This window comes from Typopeltis vanoorti, chromosome 10, assembly GCF_054136105.1.
Source record: "Typopeltis vanoorti isolate ZY-2024b chromosome 10, IOZ_Tvanoo_1.0, whole genome shotgun sequence".
Taxonomy (NCBI): Eukaryota; Metazoa; Arthropoda; class Arachnida; order Uropygi; family Thelyphonidae; genus Typopeltis; species Typopeltis vanoorti.
The window spans coordinates 128,060,633-128,084,210 of record NC_143558.1 but is presented as its reverse complement, the minus strand read 5'-3'; the positions used below and the strand labels follow the sequence as shown (position 1 = coordinate 128,084,210).

The following is a 23,578-nucleotide window of genomic DNA, read 5'->3' as shown; positions in this document are numbered from 1 at the left end:
TGTTCCACTGGAAATCTTATCATGCCAAAGTGCATAACTTTACATGTACTAACATTGAATTGACAAACCCTTGTCATTTACCACAGTTTTCCAGGCCTATTCAAATCATTCTGAAAGTGTGTTTTATCATTTGCATCACTGATTGCACTATCTTTACATCATTAGCAAACAATTGAACATCTCCTATCAGGTCCTTCCCAGTAAATTAATGTATAGACTGAAAAAACAATGGTCCACGGAGGACTGATTACTGGGGAACACCACTGGTCATTTTAAATCTGGCCGAATTAGGACCCCCCCCACACACATACACTATTTCTGATACCTGTCCATCAGCCACCAGCTTATTCAACTCAATAGTTTATATTCTAATTTTATATCTTCCAATTTATGTAACAGCCTTTTATGTGATATCCTATCAAATGTCCTAAAAATTGAACAGTATCGGTGTATCCATTCCCTTTATCCACTCAGTCATAACATTATTACAAAATATGAGCAAACTGATCAGATATTACTTCCCTTTAGTAAGCCTATACTAATCTTTGCAAAGTACATCTTTGTCAATGTCTATATAAGCTCTTAACAACTTCTCTAAAATCTTCACCACCACTCCAGAGATGTGGATAGGCAAATAGTTATATACATCAGTTCTTATACCACCCTTGTACAATAGGACTAACATAAAATTCTATTTCTGTGTGACCTTTCCTGAGATGAGATCACAGGAATTATACAAGCAAAATTAGAAATTAAGGGATACAGAATAATGGAGGGCTACACATGGACTGTTAAGGTTTGTATACTAAAGCACAGATCATAAAAAATGGTACCAAGTATGTGGACTAATCAAGGTGGTATGCTTAAGGATTATTGGTTGTTTAGAAATGCTTATAACATTGAGTCTAAAAAGACTTCTGCAAAATAGGATTGTTTCATCATCAGTGCAATATCATGTGCTGAATAAAATAACACAAACATTAAGGTGTTATTAACCCCAGTCATAAGATGGCTTCCTTCTTCTGGTTACATTTTTTTCTTTATTTCATTTTTTAATACAAATCCCACAGTATACTGGTACTGTGTGTATAGTTCAAGGAAATGATGTTTTGTGAACAGCTGAAGATTTTCATACACTGGGGAAAATAGCACAAGAGAAGTAAACAGATTAAAAGAGATGAACAAGAAGTTTGTCTGTAACCTACCAATTTCTTATCCCTCTGTGAGAACAAAGCAGCTTGTATTTTAACAAGTTGAAGTGAAACGCGATGGTGACCAGTTCAGTGAAACAGTGCTCATAAAAATATCTACAGAAAAAAACAAACAAAAAAAAAATCATAACTTCTATTAGAAAGTGATTTGACTGAATATTTGAGAAACAGAGGAAGAGGGATTCAGCAATGTGTCAACCTCCTGAATACAAGATGAGGTACAGTAGGTTGAGTGCACACTGGAGCTTTTCTCTCAAACATTTGTAATATTCAGACTTCCCTCATCTCCACAACTATCTTGGCATGTTCATTTGAATGCTAAATCTTTAATAAATAGTCACAAGTTATAAATATAATGGGAGATGAAGGCCTTCATTCTGGCAAAAATTATTTCAGTTTTTCAGTCAGAGCAGAAACAGTCATAAATCATGGATGGGAGAAACAGAAATCACTGAGGTGATGTAGTTTGGTAGCATTGCAGCACAAAAAGATATGAGATCAAACTAGAGAGTGGTTTGGATGAAGGACATTCCAGAGAAAAGAAAATTTGCACAAAGTTATGGAGTAAGTGTAAGAAAGCCAATATGCAGAGTATATGAAAGAGAAGAGGTTAAGAAAAAAGTTGGGCGTGTTAGGAGGATGGTAAGGATCTAGTATTCTGAACAGATTTCTGCTAACAGTAAATACCTCCCTATTCCTTCAAGCTCGATTAATGAAATTACAGAAGGGACGTTTCAAATATGGACATTGAAATCTCCAAGGAAGATGGCCTCACTGTTTGGGTATTTGGACTGCAGAACATCAGGCTTCAGAGTAGGAATGCACTGAATATTTGTTTTGCTTTAGTGTATGATCAATTCAGCGTATTTTTCAGATATTCGGCTTCAGCTGAATCAGTAGATAGAAAGATTCAGTTGAAGCAGAAAAATTCCTGTGTGACATGCATCAAAACAAACACAAAGAATGGGTAAAAGCCACCCCTTATCTTGCACCACTTCATATAAAGACTTCTTGCATTTGCTTATAGGAACTTTCTTTGGTGTTTTTATTTTTTTATATATTATACATCTTAAAAGTTGTTATACTATGAAGTATTAAAATTTGTCTTAAAATATTTGAAAAGAGTAAAGTTTTGGCAATGAATAATAATAATAAAAGCAATATTTGGAGGTTTTACAATTAACGTGAAAATTCAAAATTTGCAAAATGTAAAATATGCAAACAACAAAATATTTGGGTGACACAGGAAAAAGTACCCATCCATAATTAATCAAGTAAAAATGCAAACACAGCAATGAATTTGTAAAACAAATGAAAGTGAAATATCAAACCACAATGCAAGAACAAGTAAGTAGTCAGAATCTAAAGTAAATTAATCAAAACAAATGTCATTTGACATTAATGAATAATCTATAAAAAAAAAAAAAAAGGATGTAGATGACAAACAAATGAAATCTTTACATTGGCTAACAGGCCATACTCAATTGTTAAAAAGGATTTCCAAAGCTAATGAATAAAGTTATTTTGCAGTACCATTTCTCAAGAAAATTTCTCTTAGCACCAGCTTCATCAAAAAAGTGTTTTAAAAGAGGAAATATTTCCCCCATCATAATTTATAGCAAATTCATTTTTGATTAATAAATCTATAATTATTCTCTTTTATTTTGCAATTTAAACAAATCCGTTAATATTTCTATTTTGTTATTTGAGAAAATAAATTCCATATTTGTTCTGATTTTTATTATGTACTTTTTTTTTTTTAAATGACTCCTATAAAATTCAATGACAGTTTTATTATACTGAAATGGAAAATGTTATGGATCCAACCATATTTTATAGCCACATGTAATAAGAAACTGAAAGTTTCAAAAATTTACCAGTGTTTATATAAGAGAACATAATCTTCAGCATAGGAACCTTTATATTCACCTTTTACTAGTGCGTGGATTAGGTTTCACTGGCCTCATTGGTGTTATGAACTGTTCATTCTCATCACAGACCATATGGAAACCTTAAAAGAGCAACAATTCTCTGTTAAATAGACCACAGAAATCCTATGTTAAAAAGTTTAATTCAACCTAAGTGAACTCTCACTAAGTGCATAATCAAATATTAAAGTATAAAGCAAAGAGGCTTTAATTCAGAAGAAATAAGACAAAATAATGGAGGACACAATGGATCCATTTATATTTTATAGTCAAATATAGAAAAAACTTAAAATTTACTATATGCTTTAACATTCTCTGGTAAATTTTTCTACATTTGGCTATAAAATATGGATTGATCCATAGTATTCTTCTTTCACTATCTTACCACTGTCAAATTGAAGCCTCTCAGATGTACTTTTAATATTTGACAGTTTTACTATATTTACGGAAAGCAAAAAATTTATTTTGCTTTTTATCAAAGAGCCTAAAAGTCTACATTTAAGCAATATAAAATAATGCTTAATAAACAGAAATAGAGGATATTAAAGATCCATGCTTATTTCACAACCGAATATACATAAGCTTCAAATAAAGACCAGATAATGTATGAGAATTCAATCATCAACAGTAGAGATGCCTTAGTCTTCTCTACTTAAAAAAATTTCAATATATCAGGGGCAAATATTCAGGGTGTGCAGTGCTTATCCATCGAATAGCAATATCACCGATATTATATTTTTGCATTTATTCCCATTAAAGACTCCCCAAATCGTTTCCAGACTTTACGTGATTCCTAAAAGTAATCACAATGCACTAATGCTTCATGAAGAGGATACTTTTTGATGCATAAACACTGCACCACATTCGCGTTAATAGCTCAGGTGTGCATTCTAAAATACATACACCTTTGAGCTTTGTAAAGATGTACAGATGGCACAGCAGGTCAAATTCTTAACATTGTAGTAGTTTTAAATCACTCAGAAGGTGAGCTCTGAGACCATAGGATCTAGAGGTGATTGGCTATTGTGACAACCAATCCAACTGAATGTTGTCACTTGTCATGAGTTGCTATTTTTGTTGTCTGAGTTTCATCTGTTTTGCGTACGTGAAGTGTGAACTGACACGGTATGCAAGTTTTTATATATAATATAGACAATTTTTAATATATAATTTTTATATTTTTAACTTTTTTTGTCCATATTTACAATGGGAAACAGTATTGTAGTCGAAGGAGGTAAGCCTCATCCTTCTCTTCCAAATTTTACATCTTTGGGTAATTCAAATAAAACAACCAAATATTCCTTATTGTTTTCTAATATACAGTATTTAAAACAAACACATTGTCTCCCAATCTATGCAGATATAGTTAAAATTAATTGATAATTTAAAGTATTCAAAGTTATCTTACAATTAATTGCATTAGACCAATTAATATGAGCAATCATACGGGTCAAACTGACGTGAACTTTGTAGTTTGGGTTGCATAAGCCACGACAACACACCCAACCGAAATAAGCACACGACACTACTGATATATACGTCTAGCTATGAAATATGGATGGATCTGTTTATTTTACAAAGTCAAAATGAAGATTTTTAGGCTCTTCTCTGATAATTACTCTTATCACCAACTGCAGTCCATTTATGAAAAATACAACTCTCTGACACAGGATTGCCTTCGTAGTGAATGAGGGCAAAGCCCTCATTCAGTACGAAGTGTGATAAGGGTGCTAACTGGTCTCTGAAGAGCACCAACAGTTCAAAACAGCTGTCAGGTCGGCAAAACTTTAATAAAAAAATCCTTAAAAAAAAAAAAGGTGAATGTAGATGATTGGGCAGCAATCACGTCTTTTAAGTAGTGCAAACTGAAGCAACTCTGATGCCATGGGATGCACCCTGATAAGCTCCCTGGTCTTTTTTTTGAAACTTTGCTGCAAATTTCTATACATATAGTTGGTTATGAAATAAGGATGGTTCTTTCTATTTTTGCATTTTCATGAAGGATCATTATATTTTTCAATCTTCCTTCATTCTGCAATTAGGCCAAAACACTGAATATTCAACTGAGGCATAGAGAATTATATTTTAAGCATTCTGAAATAAATTTTATGAACAAAAAATATACATGTAGCAAAATTACGTTATAATATCAGTAAATTTTATATTCATTTATATTCATAGGTGAATTAAATTTTATAAACATTTGTTTATAAAATTTAATTCACCTATGCTTTGACCATATATTCAGTGCTTTGGCCAAATCATGGTTTGGTGCAGTCTTCAGAGATAAATAATCAAAGAGGTCAAAGTTGTTATTAGAATTTGGAGATTCATAAAGCAAATGAATGGAGTAAGGAAATTTTCGGCTAGGGCAGATAAAAAGAGAAGGGAATACTAGGTTTGACATTCTCCGACATAAGGAATTACACAGGGTGTAGTTCAGATAGTCAAGGGGAACAGCAGTGGGTGGCAGCAGTTAACATTATGTTATAAATAACCTGTCAGAGGTTAATATATCTGTAAGGGATGATAATACTGTTTATATCAAGGCTACAAAAATGTTTAGAAGTTTTTTTTATTGCAATTTTTAATATTTTTTGGTTAAATTGCTGTTTTTATAATTTGAGAGGGGGGGGTATCTGTACTGAATTTATTTATAATATCTTTCATGGTTAATGATGGAGAGGAATTAAAGAGTAAGGGTATGCAACAGCGTAGGAATGAAAGTCTCATGAACATTCTCTCTTTCTCTCGCACACACCCACCCACCCACATACACAGAGGTAAAGTAAGTGGCAGCAGGAATAGAAGTCTCTGGTGCATTACTATCATTTCCAGTGCTATGCACCATTCAAGGCTGCCAAATAACTTTAATGTTTTTTTTTTTCAAATGGGAGAACTGACTCGCTACAATATGTATGCTGTGCATAGACTGCTCTGCAGACCAATTACAAACTTTCTCTCCAGGTCTCCAAGATGGTGGTATTCCATTAGGCAATGAGTCATCTACAATCTGTACATCCTTCAGAGAAAAAAAACACAAGTGTGTGTGTGTGTGTATATATATATATATATAAAACAGATCACGTTTGTGTGTGCACCTGTTAGTAAGTTAGGCAGAATTGCATAAAACAGACAGGAAGACAATATGAAGTATGTTATGTGAAAGCAGTAAAGATGCAAAATACAAAAGAAGAGAAATCAGGACTGCTAATGTGCCACCATATTTCAATAATATTCTAAAACAATTTCCAATAATGTTATCTAATTATGATATGATCTGGAATCTTGAAATAAAAGCAATTAAAAGATTACACAAATAACATCAAGTCAATCAATGATTCTTATTGATTGAAATACAACAACATGATGTGGGTCATGTGAGCAGAATGCATCAAATGAATCCCAACACAGAACTGAACTTGTGAAGAACGTAGTCTCATAGAAATCATTTGAAGCAAAAAAAAAAAAAAAAAAAACTACAAAGATACCAAGGCTGTTTCATATTGCACTCCATGTACAGAGTGTTATTTTGTGTATTTGTTAATTTACTTTTTTAGTAACATGATGCTGAGAAAATCAGCAAAAGCTATTTCCAGAATTATATGTTCATAATTCTACAGTGAAGAATAAAATCTGCCAACAAAGTAACTGTTTCTTCCATGGAATCAACATCTTTTGAGAAAGTAATATATCATAAATCATTCTCAATAAGCAGTTTTATAACCTACGTTACAGTTATCTTTAAACAAGTCACATTTTTAAATCTGAAAATCACATGGATTTTATACTTTAAAATTACATGAAACTTCATTATTAAAATTCCAAAAACAAAAGTAGGATAAGAAAATGGCAAAAATGTGAAAAAATTCTGTATCAGCTGAAACTAAACTTCTTGGATAATTTCTGCCCTGGAACGTTTTGCTTAATGTTGTTTTAAATTATTTTGTTAGTTCGACATCCAAATTTATTTTATCTTTTGTTGAGTTTCCAAAGTAAATTCCATTCACTATTTTCCCCACCCCCTAAATACAGCAGTGATACAGTAACATTAAGAAGAGTAACCTGTAAACTTTTTACCAATAAGAAAGCGCAGCTCTTTAAGAAGCAAAGGAGCATAATAATTAGTGAGGCTAGTTATAAAGCCCACTTTTCAGCAAACTAAATTATTACTGTGGTCATTTTAAGAACTGATGTTAAATATCTGGTGTTCCAATATTTTCTGGAAGTCACATTTTGCATTTAGCTTCAGAAATATTTAATTCAAAGACTTTTAACAAAATTTACAATGTGAAAGTACAAAACTTTCAATCTGCATTACACTAAATTGGTCATATTAATTTGTTTATTTTGGTGTAAAGGCTTTTTTGTTTGTTTGTTTGTTTCACAACCAAATTTTACAAGCTTATTCAATTTTTCTTTTCTTCAAAACTTTACAAATTTTGAGTAAAACGCTACAAACTGATTATTGCTAGTTGTTAAAAATGACCTGAAATGTAAAACTTAAATTTCAATAAGTAATAGGTTAAATTTTGTTATACTATTACAGTCTGCAAAATAAATGAAAGACTAATTTTCATATAATTTTCAGATATTATAGATTTTTTTCCCCACTGAATACTTACTTATACAACAGTTTTATAATTTTTAATTTATATATGCAGTTTTAATCCAGAGACATATGAAAATGGAATGCTCTTATTTCTCTCAGATGATTCACCTAAAAAAAAAAATAAAAAGAGCTAAACAACTGTGAAACATTAATGCCATGGAGAAGAGGGTCACTGTATTCTTGTAGGGCACTAAAGAGAATCTCATACTCTTCCCCAAATTATTCAATATACAGGATGTGCTGCCACTATTTCAAACCAATTTCCAAATCCTAATATTATTAAACTATTATTTTCACAGCACAAAAACATTTTGCTGTATATTGTTATAATTTAGTCACTTGTAAAATTCATTAATACAATATGCACATGCTAAAATTAAATATTTTAAAATGTCCTGATTTTATAAAGAGCAGCCTTTTTGTACACCTGATATAAATGGTTCCCTAACTTCCTCGTAATAAAAAAGTAATAAATTTAACAAACAAAATATCACACTCCAAAATGTGAGCAAAGATAACCAAGTAATGACAGGACATAAAAATGATGGTGCAAAGTCTGTATGTATGTATGCATGTATGTATGAAAGAAAGTGTGTGTATAAAATACATACACTAACACATACACAAATACACATATATATACATAATGTTTTGCAAAAGTATGAATGAAAAGCGGCTAAACACCTCTAAAAATCTAAATAAAATATACTAGTATGATGAATAAACTCTGCACATTTTAACTATAATTTCTATTATCACAATAAAAAATTTAGCGGAAATATAAATTCTTAACATCTGATATTTAACATACACCTTTAAATTTCTACATACACTGGTAGCATATAAATAAGGAATGATGTTCTGAAAACATTTTGCTGTGTGTGAGCCTTATTAAAAATTAACAGAATTTAAAGTGCAAATAAAGTTATTGAAACACTTGGAAGTCCTTTTATGTACACACACAATATATATATATATATATATATATACACACACACACACCCATGCATGCATGCACGCACGCACACACACACACACACACACACATATATATATATATGTATATATATTATACACACCTCATGTCACCTATACATTTCACATAACCACGGTTCAAAGACATTTACAGCACTAGATTACCTTATGGTATACCTGTCATCAATTTTATTCACTTGAATCATAATTTGTGAAGCAGCATGAAGGATTAGTGGCAGCACACTGTACATTTTTACACACCTTCAGTTGCAACAAGGCATCAGTCTGGGAGAGTGAGAGGTACAAGTGTAAACTTCAAACAACTGTCGAAAAAATTGCACAGACTGGGGCCTGTATCAGGAACAATAAATAGCAATTGATACTGCATGACTTATTTACATAATCTGCAAAACAAATTAAAAAAAAAGTGTTTCTGCATCACTACAAGTTCATTTACACTGTCATATGTGTCAGCTTTCTGCTTGTTTTTATGGCACCACACAAATTACATGCTGCCATACACAGATAGCCTGCTTGCCGGGGCAGTGTTCTTTTGGTATAATAAGTTAGTGAGTCCAACGACTTCTTTCAGATTTTTTTTCTTTCTTTTTTTCTCTTTTTTTTTCTCTATTTTTTTTTTTTTTTTTTTTTTTTTTTTTTTTTTTTTTTTTTTTACAATACTGCAATATGACAACCATCTCTTAAAAAAAAGGAGGGAGGGACTGGAAAGAAAAAGTGAACAGCAAGTTCTTCCAATTAAGAATGGAGACTGCAGTTTCCCATTTTAAATATTTTTTAAAACAAGCGCTCAATGATCTATTACTTATTTGTACTGGTAAGGAATGCAAATTTATAACCACAGCTCTGGTAATACCAAAGCTAAAAACTTCTATACATCTTTCTACAATTCCATTAACAGGGATCTTGTAACCAAATTCACACTAAATTTTTAGTGAAATACTGAAGATCCAGGTTAGTGGTTGATGTATGCATAACAGGATGAATATACCTAAGGAAATGTGTCAGTGAGTGGTTAAAGAATTCTGTTCCACACAGACACTAATCATAGGGGAACTGTCCCCTTCTTCGGACTGTTTCTGAGGTGTCACATCATGAGATATATAACTGGAAGCCTGTGGTGCTGTGTTTGAAGTGGAAGCAAGTCCAGAATCAGGAAAGTTTGTGCCAAGGTATGGAGGGTTTTGTCCACTATATACAGTCCCAGCATGTATTAAAGGCTGGTAACCTTCCAGATGAAGACTCAAAGAACCTGTCTGTGCACAATCCAAAGGTGTAAACAAATTACCCGTGGTACTGATGTCCATTGGCATTATTTCGGAAGACAAAGTAGCAGAAGAACAAGGTTGATTCCTACTGCTGGAACTAGTTACACTTGATGGTGGCTGGTACACTTGAAGAGGGTCAAGACTAGATGCACTAATATGAGAAACTGGTGCAGCAGTTATACGAGACTGATTAGGTAAACCTGTCTGAGAATGATGAAGATGCCGTCGGTAAGAATGACTGTGGTTATGTACGTGTGCATGTCCTGTGCCACCAAGGCGACTTGATGATGCACCAATGTGAACATGATGTCTAGTAGTAGCATTACCAGCTACCGACACAACCACAGGCACAGGAGTTCCTGTTGTAGCTGCTGTTCCTGTCATTCCAAGTGCACTCCAAGCTTGAAATTTTTGGGATGAACGGAAAACACTGGAAACTGCCACACTTACAACAGGACTCTCACATTCCATAACAGATGAGGGTGCTGTAGAAATGCCTGCTGACCCACTCAAATGCATGTTGTATGCACCTGTCTGAGTATAGCTGTGCTGCAGCTGTCCATGAGGATGCTGGTGAGTTGGGTCAGAGCGTGCTCGACCTATTGCATGTGATGGAACAGATGATGCTGTGAAAAAAAAATAAAATAAAATAAAATAAAATAAAAAATAAAATTAGGAAACAATTATACCCTAATAATAAAATATTAAAAGTTATATTTTGCATTATATTTTTAAAAATATATATTCTATGTGCATGTCACAAAATCTTGCATGTAAAGTATTGCTTTAGTACAGCTATAAAAAAGCATACAGTAAAAGTTTTGGTATGAATCCTATCTAGTCTCATATGGAGTTAGTAGGACTATTCCTTTTCCCATGGTTATCACAATCTACTTTTTTATATTTTATTATAAAGTTATATTATATATAAAATAAAAAATAAAATGATAAAAAGACACAAAATACAGCAAACATTTCTACAGTGCACTCTCTATAACAAACTACAGAAAAGTCAACCTAAAAATTTTACAACATAAAAGACATACCACTGAGTTAAGGCATTCTGTTTTTGAGTTACAGCATTGCACTGTCAATATCTATAATACCCATACTACACAACAAACAAATTTTCACCATCCTGTTTTCTGCACAGGATGGAGAATAATAATGTATTTAGACTCCTTAGGCCAAATGCATGGCAACTTCAGTTTTTTGATGATAAATCTATTTGTCTCAGTTTCTGTCTAATCAATCTGAACTCTAATTCTAAAAAAAATAATAATAAAGCTGAATTCACCATGCTGGATGCATTTTCCATTCTCTCTATGATGCATTTAAAGGATCCTAGGGCTGCATACATATTTATTTCACTTCACTTTAATGCAAAAATAGCATTATTCTGCATTAAAAGACAGAAATTTCTGAAAAGTATGATTACAGCAAATGCCTACACAAAAATTATAAGGTTAAGATATAAATATTTGTAATGAACATTGTTTTTTAATGCAGATAAAATTGATCAGTGACAAACCAAATGAAGCACTTTGTAAGTTCAAATATATTCCATTGAAGCACACTTTAATTGAAAATTTTAGTAATTGTCACTTTTATAAATGAAAAATAAAATTTTATTTCATTGGATCGAAAAGCATTACATTAACTATACATAATAATAACAAAAAGACCATTGAAATTCAAATACATTAATTTAATAATGCAGCCTACAAGAGTGATGGCAGTTAACAGTCATCAATAATGAAATAACTGTATGGAACGATAGGCAAATCATTATTCAGTGAAAACTGAGTTTCACAAAGCAACGACTAATCTGCCTATAAAAAAAATCTGCTGATATTACAGATATCACATCCAATAACTAGGGAACTGGCACAATATATGCTTCCATTTCTTAGCAGAAGGAATCAGAGTAGTCTTTTGCAGACCACATCAGTTCATTTAGTTGGACCTGATGAAAGCAAAAAAATGAATACCAATCCTCTTGCAAACTAATTCCTTTCATTCCATATTTTTAGAACTTTTTATATTTGCAATTTGCAATCTTAATTTGTTTTCATCATCAACAAATTGCTGAATTTGTGCTCTCAAGGTGTGTAGAATACTATGACACCACATGTTGGGGTCACATTATTACTAACTTCTTAACCGAGTTTTTGTTTTCATTTAAATATTTCATTTTTTTCCTTTGTGCAATGGTTAATTAGTACCTCTACACTTTTATTAACATTTGTCCTACTAGAATCATTCATTTCAACACCAATATAGCATAATTTAGGTCACTCACAGCAAATTTCATAATACTAAATTAATTCACCTACCAAAAACGATTTAGCTTCACATATTAAAGATGAAATTTCCCTTTATACCAATATAATACCAACTTCTTACCAATTTGCATGTAATTCCACATTTGTCGATGTTAAATTTTTACACAGTTTGAGTTCAAGAATTGCACACTAGTAAGAAACTAGTTCAGTTCAGAAGATCACAGCTTTAATTAATAAACTTCAATTGTAAAAAAAAAAAAAAAAAAAAAAAAAAAAAAAAAAAAAAAAAAACTTTGTCTCTGGTCAGACTAATATGGAATTATGATTCACCCAGATTTGACCCAACACATGGAATGTAGCAAGACTTATAACACAACAGTGCCATATGTGAGTAAGTGATTAAGAAGAAAGAACTAATTTATTAAAAAGTTTCTTGAAGAGCTGAGGATTCTACTCATCGGGAAAAACAATATGATGAGGACTGTTCAAAAAAACAGAGGTAGATGGAATGAAGGAAGATAACAGTATGTTGGGTTACCATGTTTGGAGTCTGGACTGCATAGGCATGCTGTATAGCAGCTACTTCAATTCTTACAAGGAAAGTGGAGAATTGGTAGTGGCCAATTCAGAAGAACAATGCCCATAAAAAAGCAATAATGCAAAACTGCACCTACATGGATTTAGTATCTATAATGCAGTATCTACGTATAAACACATTTATAATCAAATATCTTTGAATAAATTAATGTTTTGTAAAAATTTAAAAACGTTATGCAATTTGTCTGTGTCCTATAACATCTGCCTGAGTGTAAGAGTCAACCAGATAAGTAAATATGTCATTTCTCTCTTGTGTGAAGTGCTGACTAATGGTCAGATGGAAGTTGCATTTCTAACACATAGGTGGGTCATCAGACCTCAGTAAATAAGAATGTGTGAGATTACTGTGACCTATTTGGAGCCTAGCAAGAACAACTTCCTCTCTTCTGTTCCTACATTGACTAGACTGCAATGCTTAATCTCATGCAATTTGTTCATCAGTGCTTCCCACCAGGAGTACCACCACTGGGCAATTATTTTGATTTTATAAACTGTTTGTAGTTAGTATATGATACAGTCAAACAGTATGTCAAAAAACTATGAGATGCTTCCCTTAATTCTGATGTGGCTGGGAATCCAACGGAACCGAACATCAGTCTTTATTACACAAGAGTTGAAGCACCTCACAAAGCACTGGATGTGGATTATATACACTGGAGAGGAGTAGCCTGCAAAGAACTTAAAGAGTGTGTTATAAATTATACACTTCTGGTAGGAGTTTTCTTTGATATCCACAAGTGCAAGTTGAATGGCATGCAATCTTGTAGTATAGTTACTGCAATCGAATGGGATCTAGCTGAAGATTGTAATGTTAGGAAAAGACAGCAGCACAGCCAACAGAGATCTCTGATTTTGAACCATCAGTAAATAGGCAAGGAATCAGACTGGGCTGCTCTGTGTGCAATAAACAACTGAAGGTAGACAGATGAGTGTGTATGAGACTTCTGTGGTTGACAAAGTGAGAGGTTGCAGGATGAGGTGCAAGACTGCCATGGAGGAATGCTGTTTTGTTTATCAGCACAAAACAACACAAAGGTAATGTTGTAAACACTCATTCCAATAGCTTCCATAGCCTCTTTAACATGAATACCAAAAGGACAGATGGCAGTCGACATGTATAATACAGGACCTCCCAACGTAGAGAAAAGAGACAAGTCCATGCATGATGATCTGAAAGGGAGTTTATTTTTAGGGCATAATCAAGAGACAAATGTTTTTTTTTTTTTTTTTTCTCTAAGTGATAGAGGGTGTTCATTTGATTCAACATAAAGGCTTTGAATAGGTGATGTGCAAAGATCAGGGTAGCTAATCAGATGCCCTGATGATGGACTGGGTGCAACCAGCAGAGCATGCTCTCCTTCGATGGACTGTAAACCTGGAGCCTATAATCAAACATTGAATGTATAAGTGCACAATAAATGCTGAGCAAGGGAGAGCATGCTCTCCATTGCTCAGCACGAATGCCACATTGTGTGCTGGAAAGAAAGTTGTTGCCTTTCTAAGTACCAGAGAAGCCTTGCATTTACCATTTTTCAAGATCTTACAAAAACAGCTAGTCAGAACAATGAAACATTAATTGTTGGCCTTGGCTGGATCTTTGCCTGACTTAGGGAATAGCAATGCCAATTAACTTATGCCTGCCAAGAGAGTGCAGAAACTCTTCCTCTGTAAAAAAAAAAAGTCATTAGGCCAACTGTGCTAAGTGGGAGATGGTGAAAAAGCTCTTTTGAGTTACTCCTTAAGAAATGGCTGACTGTATGAATCAATCCCCTTGGTGCAAAAGCTTAGTCACTGTTTCTCTCGTTGTTCTTTTAACAGGAATTTAAAAAAAATTAGGAGAACAGGAATCTGTTGCCGAGATCCTAGCAAAGTTTTCTCCCACAGTGTCTGCAATAGCTCTGGGATCAGTTGCAAATACATTCATTATGATCCAAGGTAGACAAACAGTGTGTTCTGTATCTACCTTTCATCTTCTGGATTTTATCCCATACAATTTTTGAAGTGGTTGCTTGATTAATCGATGATGTAAATTTATTCCAGGATGTTTTTGACTCTAACATCTCACATAACGTGCTTTAGGCCGAGCATGTTTAAATGCTATTAAGTAGGATATGTACGAAATATATTCCAATGCTCTATCTTGATCTTTTTTAGCTGCTTGGCACTCTCAGTTCCACCAAAGCTTTGGATAGAGTAGAAATCGGGATGATGTTTCTGGAATTGCTGTGGTGGCTGCATGGACAATACAATCTGTGATATACTTCACTGCTTCATTAATAGGTGTATGGCTGACTGCTTCAGTGTTAAATTTTGCAAATTGGCAACTGGTATTCCAGTTAGCCTGGTCTATTTTCCACCAGCATTCACATTCACGTAGGAGGACATGGATTCTGTGAAGACATAGTGCTGATAAGAGGAAAATGGTTGCATCCATATATGTTTTCATCAACATCCCATGTGAGCAGTGAAAAAATGGCAGGGGAACAGCTTGTTAGATCGAATGCACATCAAAGTGAATGATTGAATGCACATGAAAGACAGTATTTACTCCATTATTAGTAAGGGAGAAGTCATGGTTGTCAAGCATTCGCTTGTCAATGATACAATTTCGTCTATTCGTGTTGGAGTTATCTCACAAAGTGTTATGTTCATTCAAGTCACCAATTAGAAGCAAGGGCCAAAGCAATTGCATAATGAGACTATCGAGTTTTCCATTTTATTTAATTCAGAACCTGGTGGTAAATATAGTGATCATATTGTGATTTTTGATTAGAAACCCCACAGCTAGGCAAATCACTACTGCTTCCAGAGCAGTATTAAGCTAAACATGATGTAAAGAAGTATGGCTGCTCATGAGAATAGTTACTCCACCACGTGCAGGGCCATCTCCAGTTCTGTCCTTTCATACAAGAATGATATTAATGAAGGTAGGATCTTCGCTGGGTTTTAAATAAGTTTCCTGCAAACAGAAACAAAAAGATTTGCGTTTCTGCAGCAGGTGCTTGATATCATTGATATTCTGGTGAAACCCACACAGTTCCATTGTAAAAATTTTCATATTGCTTAAGCCTTGTAGACTTGTCTGATTTCTGGGAGATTGAGGGCTTACCCTTATCTGGTTTGTATTTCTCTTCAGATTTTGAGAGGTATGGACAACCAGTGTCCATCGCTTCCTCTGGAAAAATATCCAATACATTATTGGATGTGTCAGGATCACTGGATAAGTTCAAGTTGCTTTTGGTGGATACTGAAGTAGCCATTTTTTCTGTGGAAGGGTCTGGTAGTTTGTCTTTAAATGATAACCTTGGCAAAATTTTTTTCACAAGTGGATTCTCATTGAATGGAACCATTTTCAGAGGAGGGACTGTACACTGCAATTGATGCCCTCAACAAAGAAACAGTTGCAATCATAAAATTCAGGTGAAATTATCAACTGGTGGAATAGACATATGAGTTTGTATTGCTGTAGACATTTTCTTAAGTGTTACCTTCTCAGCATTGGAGAATCTGAGAGCAGGTGTGGTGGTGATGGCTAACTTTCTTTTTGCATCCCAATATGATGTTTTGTTCTGTTCTGTTCTTTTTTTTTTTTTTTTTGTATTTCTTTCTCATCTTTCCACTTCTCACATGCACAGGAGTATGCTTGATAATTTTCCTGACAGCTTATACATTTAGCTTTCTTTGTACAGCAAGATTGGTTATCATGCTCTTTACTACCACTTCAGGCACAGGAGTCATGACAAGCACTTTAAGCTTGTCCATATTTTTGGCATTTTGAAATATCTTAGTGCATTAGGGATCTACAGTCAAACAGGACAACTGAGATACCCTGCTTTAACAAATGTTGGAGGCTTAGGAGTATTAAAAGTAAGGATGGTATTTCTGGTCCAGGTGACCATCAATGAATCATGATGCTCCTCGTCAGAAACATCTAGGAGATCCCATTCTGATATCACAACTCTACATGAATTGAGCATTTTATGGGATGCAACTGTTATAGGCATTCCACCCATTGATGTTGCTCCGAGCAGTTTTTCAGAATGTTGTCGACATGATGTTTCTATGAGGACATCACCAGAACATAGTTTTGTAACTGTTTTAGGAGAACCTGTCATTTCTTCTATACCTTTTTTGAATGAAGGAGGATGATATTTTCCCTATTGGTTTTTCACCTATAGCATGGATGATTATAAAAAACTGGTAAATTTATACTGGTATCATGTTTTTTTTTTTTTTTTCTTTTGTTTGTTTCTTACTTCTGTTATCAAAAGGAGTATCAATGGTATCGATACTTAGTTGTTTGGACTTTGTTAAGGCCCCTGAAACAATTGAGAATGAAGGATTCATGCTCGAGTGGTTTTTTTGTTCAGTGCCAGACCTCCCTACCCACCACAGAGCTACATATGGATGTCCACTATCCGTCAAGCAATGACTGTGCTTGGGAGTGAAATGCCAGGGTTATCGCAGATGCTATCTGAGCACCACAGCAAGCCTTGGGCCCTGTCCCTAGACAACAGGGAAGGAGACTGCAACACCCTTGAGCCTTAGAGGCAAGCCCATTATTCTACTGATCATGACCTGGCCATCTAGGACTGTCTCAACTTGTCAAAGCAGAGGCCAAAGTAGTGCAAGACTACCAGCCATGGATCGCACTGCACGGTGTTGGATCCCAGTGATAGTAGCCTGGAAGATAGTAAAAAAAGACAGGAGAAGTAGAGCAAAGAATACTTGCAGAATCCATACTAGCAATCACTAATTTACAGAAGAGCCCACAGTAATGATGAAGAAATTGGTTATTGATTACTGTCTCTATCGCTTTCGAAAGTAGAGGTGAGAGGAACTGGATAATGGTGTCACAGTGTGCTTTTATTTCCCCCCCCCATCCTTTTTTTTTTTTTTTAGGTACAAGCTGGATAAAGACTTGCTTCCCACTCTGCTAGGTAGATTCAAGATGAATATAACAGCTTAATATATGCAATACATGTGCACAAAACATATAACTATGATACATTTTAAGCACAACCAGAGGAATATCACCTGGACCAAGAGACATTAGTACCAAGACTAGGATTTTTGTGATGTCCTTCTACAAAAAAGACCAGAGGAGGCATGTGGTAAGCAGCTTGTAATACTGAAAGAGGCGATTTGCTTTGAATGTCTTAACTAGAATTGAAGGAAAAGGACTAATGGTAAGAGGTCTGTCTAATCTTTGGGTGATGATACCACATTATCATGATGTGTGGTGGTGCTGTGTGTGTGTGTGAGAGAGAGAGAGAGAGAGAGAGAGAGAGGGAGGGAGGGAGGGAGATGGAAACAATGAAAAGCAGAAGTTATGTCCAACAGTGAGGAACAAGAAAGCTTGACTGCCAGATGAGTAGGAGATAAACTTAGTGCATTTTATCCTTATCTCAATATTTTATTTATTTTTTACACTTGTTTCAAGGCTATAGTGTAGGTTAAGAGAGAGAAGTTGGAGTTTTGACTTGAGCCAGTGAACATATGCTGCATTTTTATCATGAACTGGAGAGGTACAATTTTTAGGGAACCAGGGTTTTAGATTGGCAGAGGAGGAGGGGGGGGGGGCTGCAAGTGGAGTGAGGAATGAAGGTCCTCACTCCACTTGCAGAAAAAACTTCCACTTCCAAAGAAAAAACCATACCCCCCCCCCAGGGGGTTCATTTACTACATAGGCTTCAATTTTTTCGTGGATGGGAGTTCACATAATCTGACCAAGGAAAAGAGGTGCAGAAATCATGGAAGACATCCTAAGTCCAAAGTTTGTTATATTTCTTGGTATGTATGTATATATATATATATATATATATATATCAGTTCCCTTCCCCACCCCCCCTAACAGCCTATAACAAAAGAGTGCCAAATGATTAAGGAAAAAGAAGGAATCTGTTGATATGAGGCCATGACTAGCTGGGAGGAGATCAATATGCAGAAAAGGGGATATGGATAAGATTATTTGCCGGCCTGGTTGGCTTAAAGAAACAGGCTGCAGGTTCGAATTTCACCATGGGCATGGATGTATGTGATTATCCTTAGATGGAAGATGAATTTCCACACCAGGTTAAAAATAAATAAATAAACAAATGAAGAATAATAAAAGAAAAAACCATACCCTCCCCCCCAGGGGGCTCATTTACTACATAGGCTTCAATTTTTTCGTGGATGGGAGTTCACATAAAAAAACATCTACATCTGCAATGTATCTGGAGAGAGGGCTGATTGGTAAAAAAGGTTGAGCATTGGAAGAATGATGACTGTTTGATATTCTGGTTGGTAGGTCAAGACTGATGCAAAAATGATTTGGGTTCCCCTCCAGCTTGATCTGTGAAGTTAGAGAAGAGCTAGTTTGTGTTATAAATGTTAAAGACATCTAGCTTCTTCATAATTTGGGTAATTAGACTGTATGAGATCAATTTTTAGAAATAAGAAGAGTCAAAAAGGGCAGCATGGTTATCTGAATTAGGAGAGCAGTAAATGAAAGCTATAGTCAGGTAAGAAAATTCTGACCCAGAGCATATTGAAAAGAAGAGATTCCAGGTTTTGAACAGATTTTTTTTGCAAGGAATATCCAATTTGCTATTTGACTTTGAAAATATTCCAAGACAATTTACTAGATGCATGAAGAACTATACATTATTTATATGACACGAGATATTGAGGTTTATTTATTTATTCTATTACTTTTTTTTTAATGTGAATTTCACCCACAAAAGCTTGTAAACACGAAGTATTGTGTATCATATACAATGTAACTAGCATTATTGAGGAGGGGGAAGCTGAGGTTAGATAATTTGGAAATCCTGATATAGAGACCAAACATGGAACTTAATATATATATATATATATATATATCAGCCCCCCCCCCCCACACACACACACATTGCTTTGATGGATTTTTATAAATTTTATTTGGTGGAAGAAAAATATATAAATTTACGTGCCTTTTCAAGAAAAATCATTTGTCTTTTCAGCAGCACATATATGTGTGAACAGTTTTTTTGAGGATGAAATACAAGAAATCAAAAATTCGGACAAGAATAACGGACGAAAACCTTGAAAATTCTATGCGATTATCCTTAAGTAATAGTAACGTCAATATTGATAGTCTCGTAGTTGAAGTACAAGGCCAAGCTTCACATTAAATTGTTATGTCGTTCATTATATTATAAAATTTATGTAGAGTTTTATACCAAAGCATTATATTATAAATAAATGAAATATGAAGTAACAACTTGTTTTAATTCATTTAATATTAATTTATTTTATTTAATAATTTGGTCTGGCCCTTGACTCGAAGACAGAATGATAATTTGGCCCCCTGAACTAGGAAAGGTTGCCCATGCCTGATCTAAAGCATACACTTGCATGCTTTTGATTGTGTATCTAATTCCTAATTAAAACATGCTGCTGATGATGATGATGCAAAAAAGGGTCTATATTCAATATTAAATAAAGAAATGGGTCTCGACAGTTGATTAAATGTCTTTATTGTATTTGGAATGAAAACAATATGCCTGTCTACAAATTTACTTGGGTATATGACCTGCAGAGAGAGAGAGAGAATTAAAATATATATATATGACAAAAGTGGGAAGAATAAAATCTTATGCATTATGGTAAAATCTGTCATGGATTGCATCTTGTTGTGGGGATTTCCTTGTGACTTTCTTTATGGGCTATTTGGAGTTATGACTAAAGCAACCAAACTATAAATCCAGCATAGCCATGTCTGTTAATTGTGTATGTCTTTCTGGCTGATTTGTCTGTTTTGCAACAGACAAACCAGCCAGATCAAGTTACTTGTGATAAACCCTTGCCACAGCTGTATTAGACTGGTAAGTCACCTTCAATTGAAAAGCCCTTATAGGGACTCTTTGTGTTCTAGATGTCACCCAGGTCTTTCCAGTCAAAGGGCATCATTATCTTTATGAGGTTCAGCTGCTATAATGAGTTTCTTGAGTTAGGTTTGGATAGGAACAGGAAATACATTAATTTTCCAAGAGTTGTTAATTTTCTACAAAATTTTTTCATGGTATCATTGTTTTCAAACAGATGCAGACAGTGTCTGCATCTGTTTGAAAACAATGAAGAGTCCTTTCTTTACAGAATTTGTTGAAATGCCTGTTGACAAATGCAGGTGAAGGGGGGGGGGTATCAGCTAAGCCATACTGTATTGTTATTTTAAAATTCCTATTTTCTATATTTCTGCCTTCCCAGTTCTATCTCTAGATTGATATGTCTGATAATGATCAGACATATCAATCTGATATTTCTTTCTTCATACATCGTAGAACTGTATGATGAGGTCTCGTAAGTGGAAGCTGGGTACTGTGAATATACAGAGAGCTAAATCAATGGAAGAAATAATTCCTTATATAATAGCAAAATAGCATTATCAGCATATCAGAGAGATAGTTGTATAAGTTTTTCTGCTGGATCAGAGAGTATATACTTGATTTAAATGCAAGCAAACAAAAGGCTACATGTATACAGAAGCAGCTGACTTCACTTCCTAGTAGTTTAGTCATAAAGATACTTCATGTGCAAACTTTGTTTCTTCATGCTTAGGTAAAAGATGAAAACAAGAATATAATTTCTTGTCAAGTATAGTTTTTCGGTGTGATTAGATATCCAATGTCATATTATATTGGTGAGGTCATACTAGAAGAAACTGATGAGGTTAGGGATCTTGAAGTGTTAATAGATAGGAAGTTGAAGTTCATGGCCATGTAGCAAAGATTGCAAATATAACTCAAAAGATAATTGCAATGCTGAAACGAACATTCACATGTAAAGATAAGGATATCATATTCGCTCTTTACAAGGCATTGATAAGACCTCACTTGGACTATTGTGCAGGTTTGGTCTCCTGGTTTCGGTTGTGATTCTGATATATTGGAGAGAGTGCAAACGAGTGTTAAAAATAATGTCAGTATTGTGGAATAGCGATTATGAAAACAAATTGAGAATTTGTAGACTGCAGACACCAGCAAACAGGAGAACGAGAGGTGATATGATTGAGACTTACAAACTTCTGGAAGGGTCATACAAGATTTCAGATAATGGAATTTTTATGGAGGGTGGAGGAAAGGACGAGAGGGCATCCTTGGAAGCTGAGAGAGTGAATGCCAGTAAGAAGGGGTAAGGGCTAGATTTTTCTCTCACAGGGTGGTGCATGTGATTGGAATAGATTGCCATTGGATGTTGTGAGTGCAAGCAGGTGAATGAATTCAAGAATAAGTAAGACAGATGGTGCGTATAGGATGTGGCCTCCCTCAATGAGTCCCTGAACATGGAGGTCTCACTTAATAATAATAGTTTTACTTTCTAAACCAACAAAGAAACTACAATGAATTCTCACATATACTGCAATAATAACATGATGACCCAACATTTGCTACCCATATAGGGAAATGTAACCTCTGCCACTGATTTTGTTCACATTTTCAATGGGTATAGTATGTAGAATTATCTCTATACCATAGGATTCATAGTTAAAAAGGAGTTAAAAATCTTATGACTGAAAGGTTTCTTTTAGGGTAAAATTAGTAACATGAAAATAATATCTTAAATGAAGATCGCAACTGGTTTTTTTGGCAAAGTGTCATCTATAAAATGAACAGTAAATGCAATAGCAAATTTTGTTATAGGTACAACATGGGGAACCATTTAGGGATACAGAGAAGGTACTTGCATTGGTTCATATGATTACCTGTGCAGTAATTATCCTCAAGCTAAATGTTTCAACTCTGGAGAGATCAAACATTTCCAGACAATCCTTCAAGAGGAGACAGATTGTGATGCAATATATAGAACTTTCACCTTTTTTCCCCTAGTTTGGTGGTTTACATGTTAAACTGAATTGCAAAAATAACCCCCACTCTAAATAAATAAAAACTCTACAAACAATATATTTCAACAAAATCCTTGAATTATTATTTATGTAAATATATTCAATATATAAGAGTGTATTTCTGCACACATTCTTTCCAAATGTTACAGTTCACAGAATGAAACTTATTCTCATAAACAAAGAATAATATTTTAACACCTACTACTACTCACATGAGCTTCCTGAACTGGATGTAGAGCCAGCTAAACTGCCACTTGATCCTGTGCCTACATTTCCCATTGTACCCTGTTCCATCGCTGGACTTGTACTGGCACTATGGGAAGTGTTAGTACTTTCATCAGTAGTTCGTTTAAAGAAACTATGCTGTAAAGCATGAAAAGGAGTAATACGTGTCTTAGGATCATAGTCCAAAATTCGCAAAATCAAGTCTTTAAACTTGAGATAATCTGAAACGGTATGACCAGGTTCACCAAGGCGACGGCCCCCAGGACCTCCTGTTTCAACACCAATGATGTCATGCAACTTCCTTGTACCAGGTGGTTTATACTGGAGGAAGAAAGATATAAAAGAAAAAGTAGTGAGCTATAAATTCAATATAAAAAAATAGTAGAAATTTCGATGTGAATAAATTCTTTATACAATTCAATAAGTAATGTAAATCATTCAAAGGAAATGGAATGATATATTTATGTATGTCACATGCTATATATTTCCTATAAAAGGAAATTTTATTAGCAGACAATGTAGAGTGCTTTGAACAATGATTGAACCACTGAAATCAGCAGCCTATTTTTTTCTCTGCCAATACTTCACAAA

General features: G+C 34.3%; 1 protein-coding gene across 4 annotated transcripts in view; it reads right to left on the bottom strand.

Annotated features, from left to right (window-relative positions):
• The window catches only part of LOC150102781 (dual specificity tyrosine-phosphorylation-regulated kinase 1B-like), a 323,866-nt gene that overhangs the window by 20,036 nt on the left and 280,252 nt on the right, over positions 1-23,578 (bottom strand). For 2 of the 4 annotated variants that reach the window (XM_090398758.1, XM_090398759.1), the window contains exons 10-11: positions 22,975-23,308; positions 6,998-10,638 (exon numbers count right to left, since the gene is read on the bottom strand). In XM_090398758.1, the coding sequence (XP_090254884.1) occupies positions 9,749-10,638; positions 22,975-23,308 (1,224 nt within the window). In that variant the 3' untranslated portion in view covers positions 6,998-9,748. Of the gene's footprint in view, positions 1-3,140; positions 3,223-6,996; positions 10,639-22,974; positions 23,309-23,578 lie in introns of those variants that run through there. The other 2 variants (XR_016548908.1, XM_090398757.1) reach the window with 2 other exon arrangements.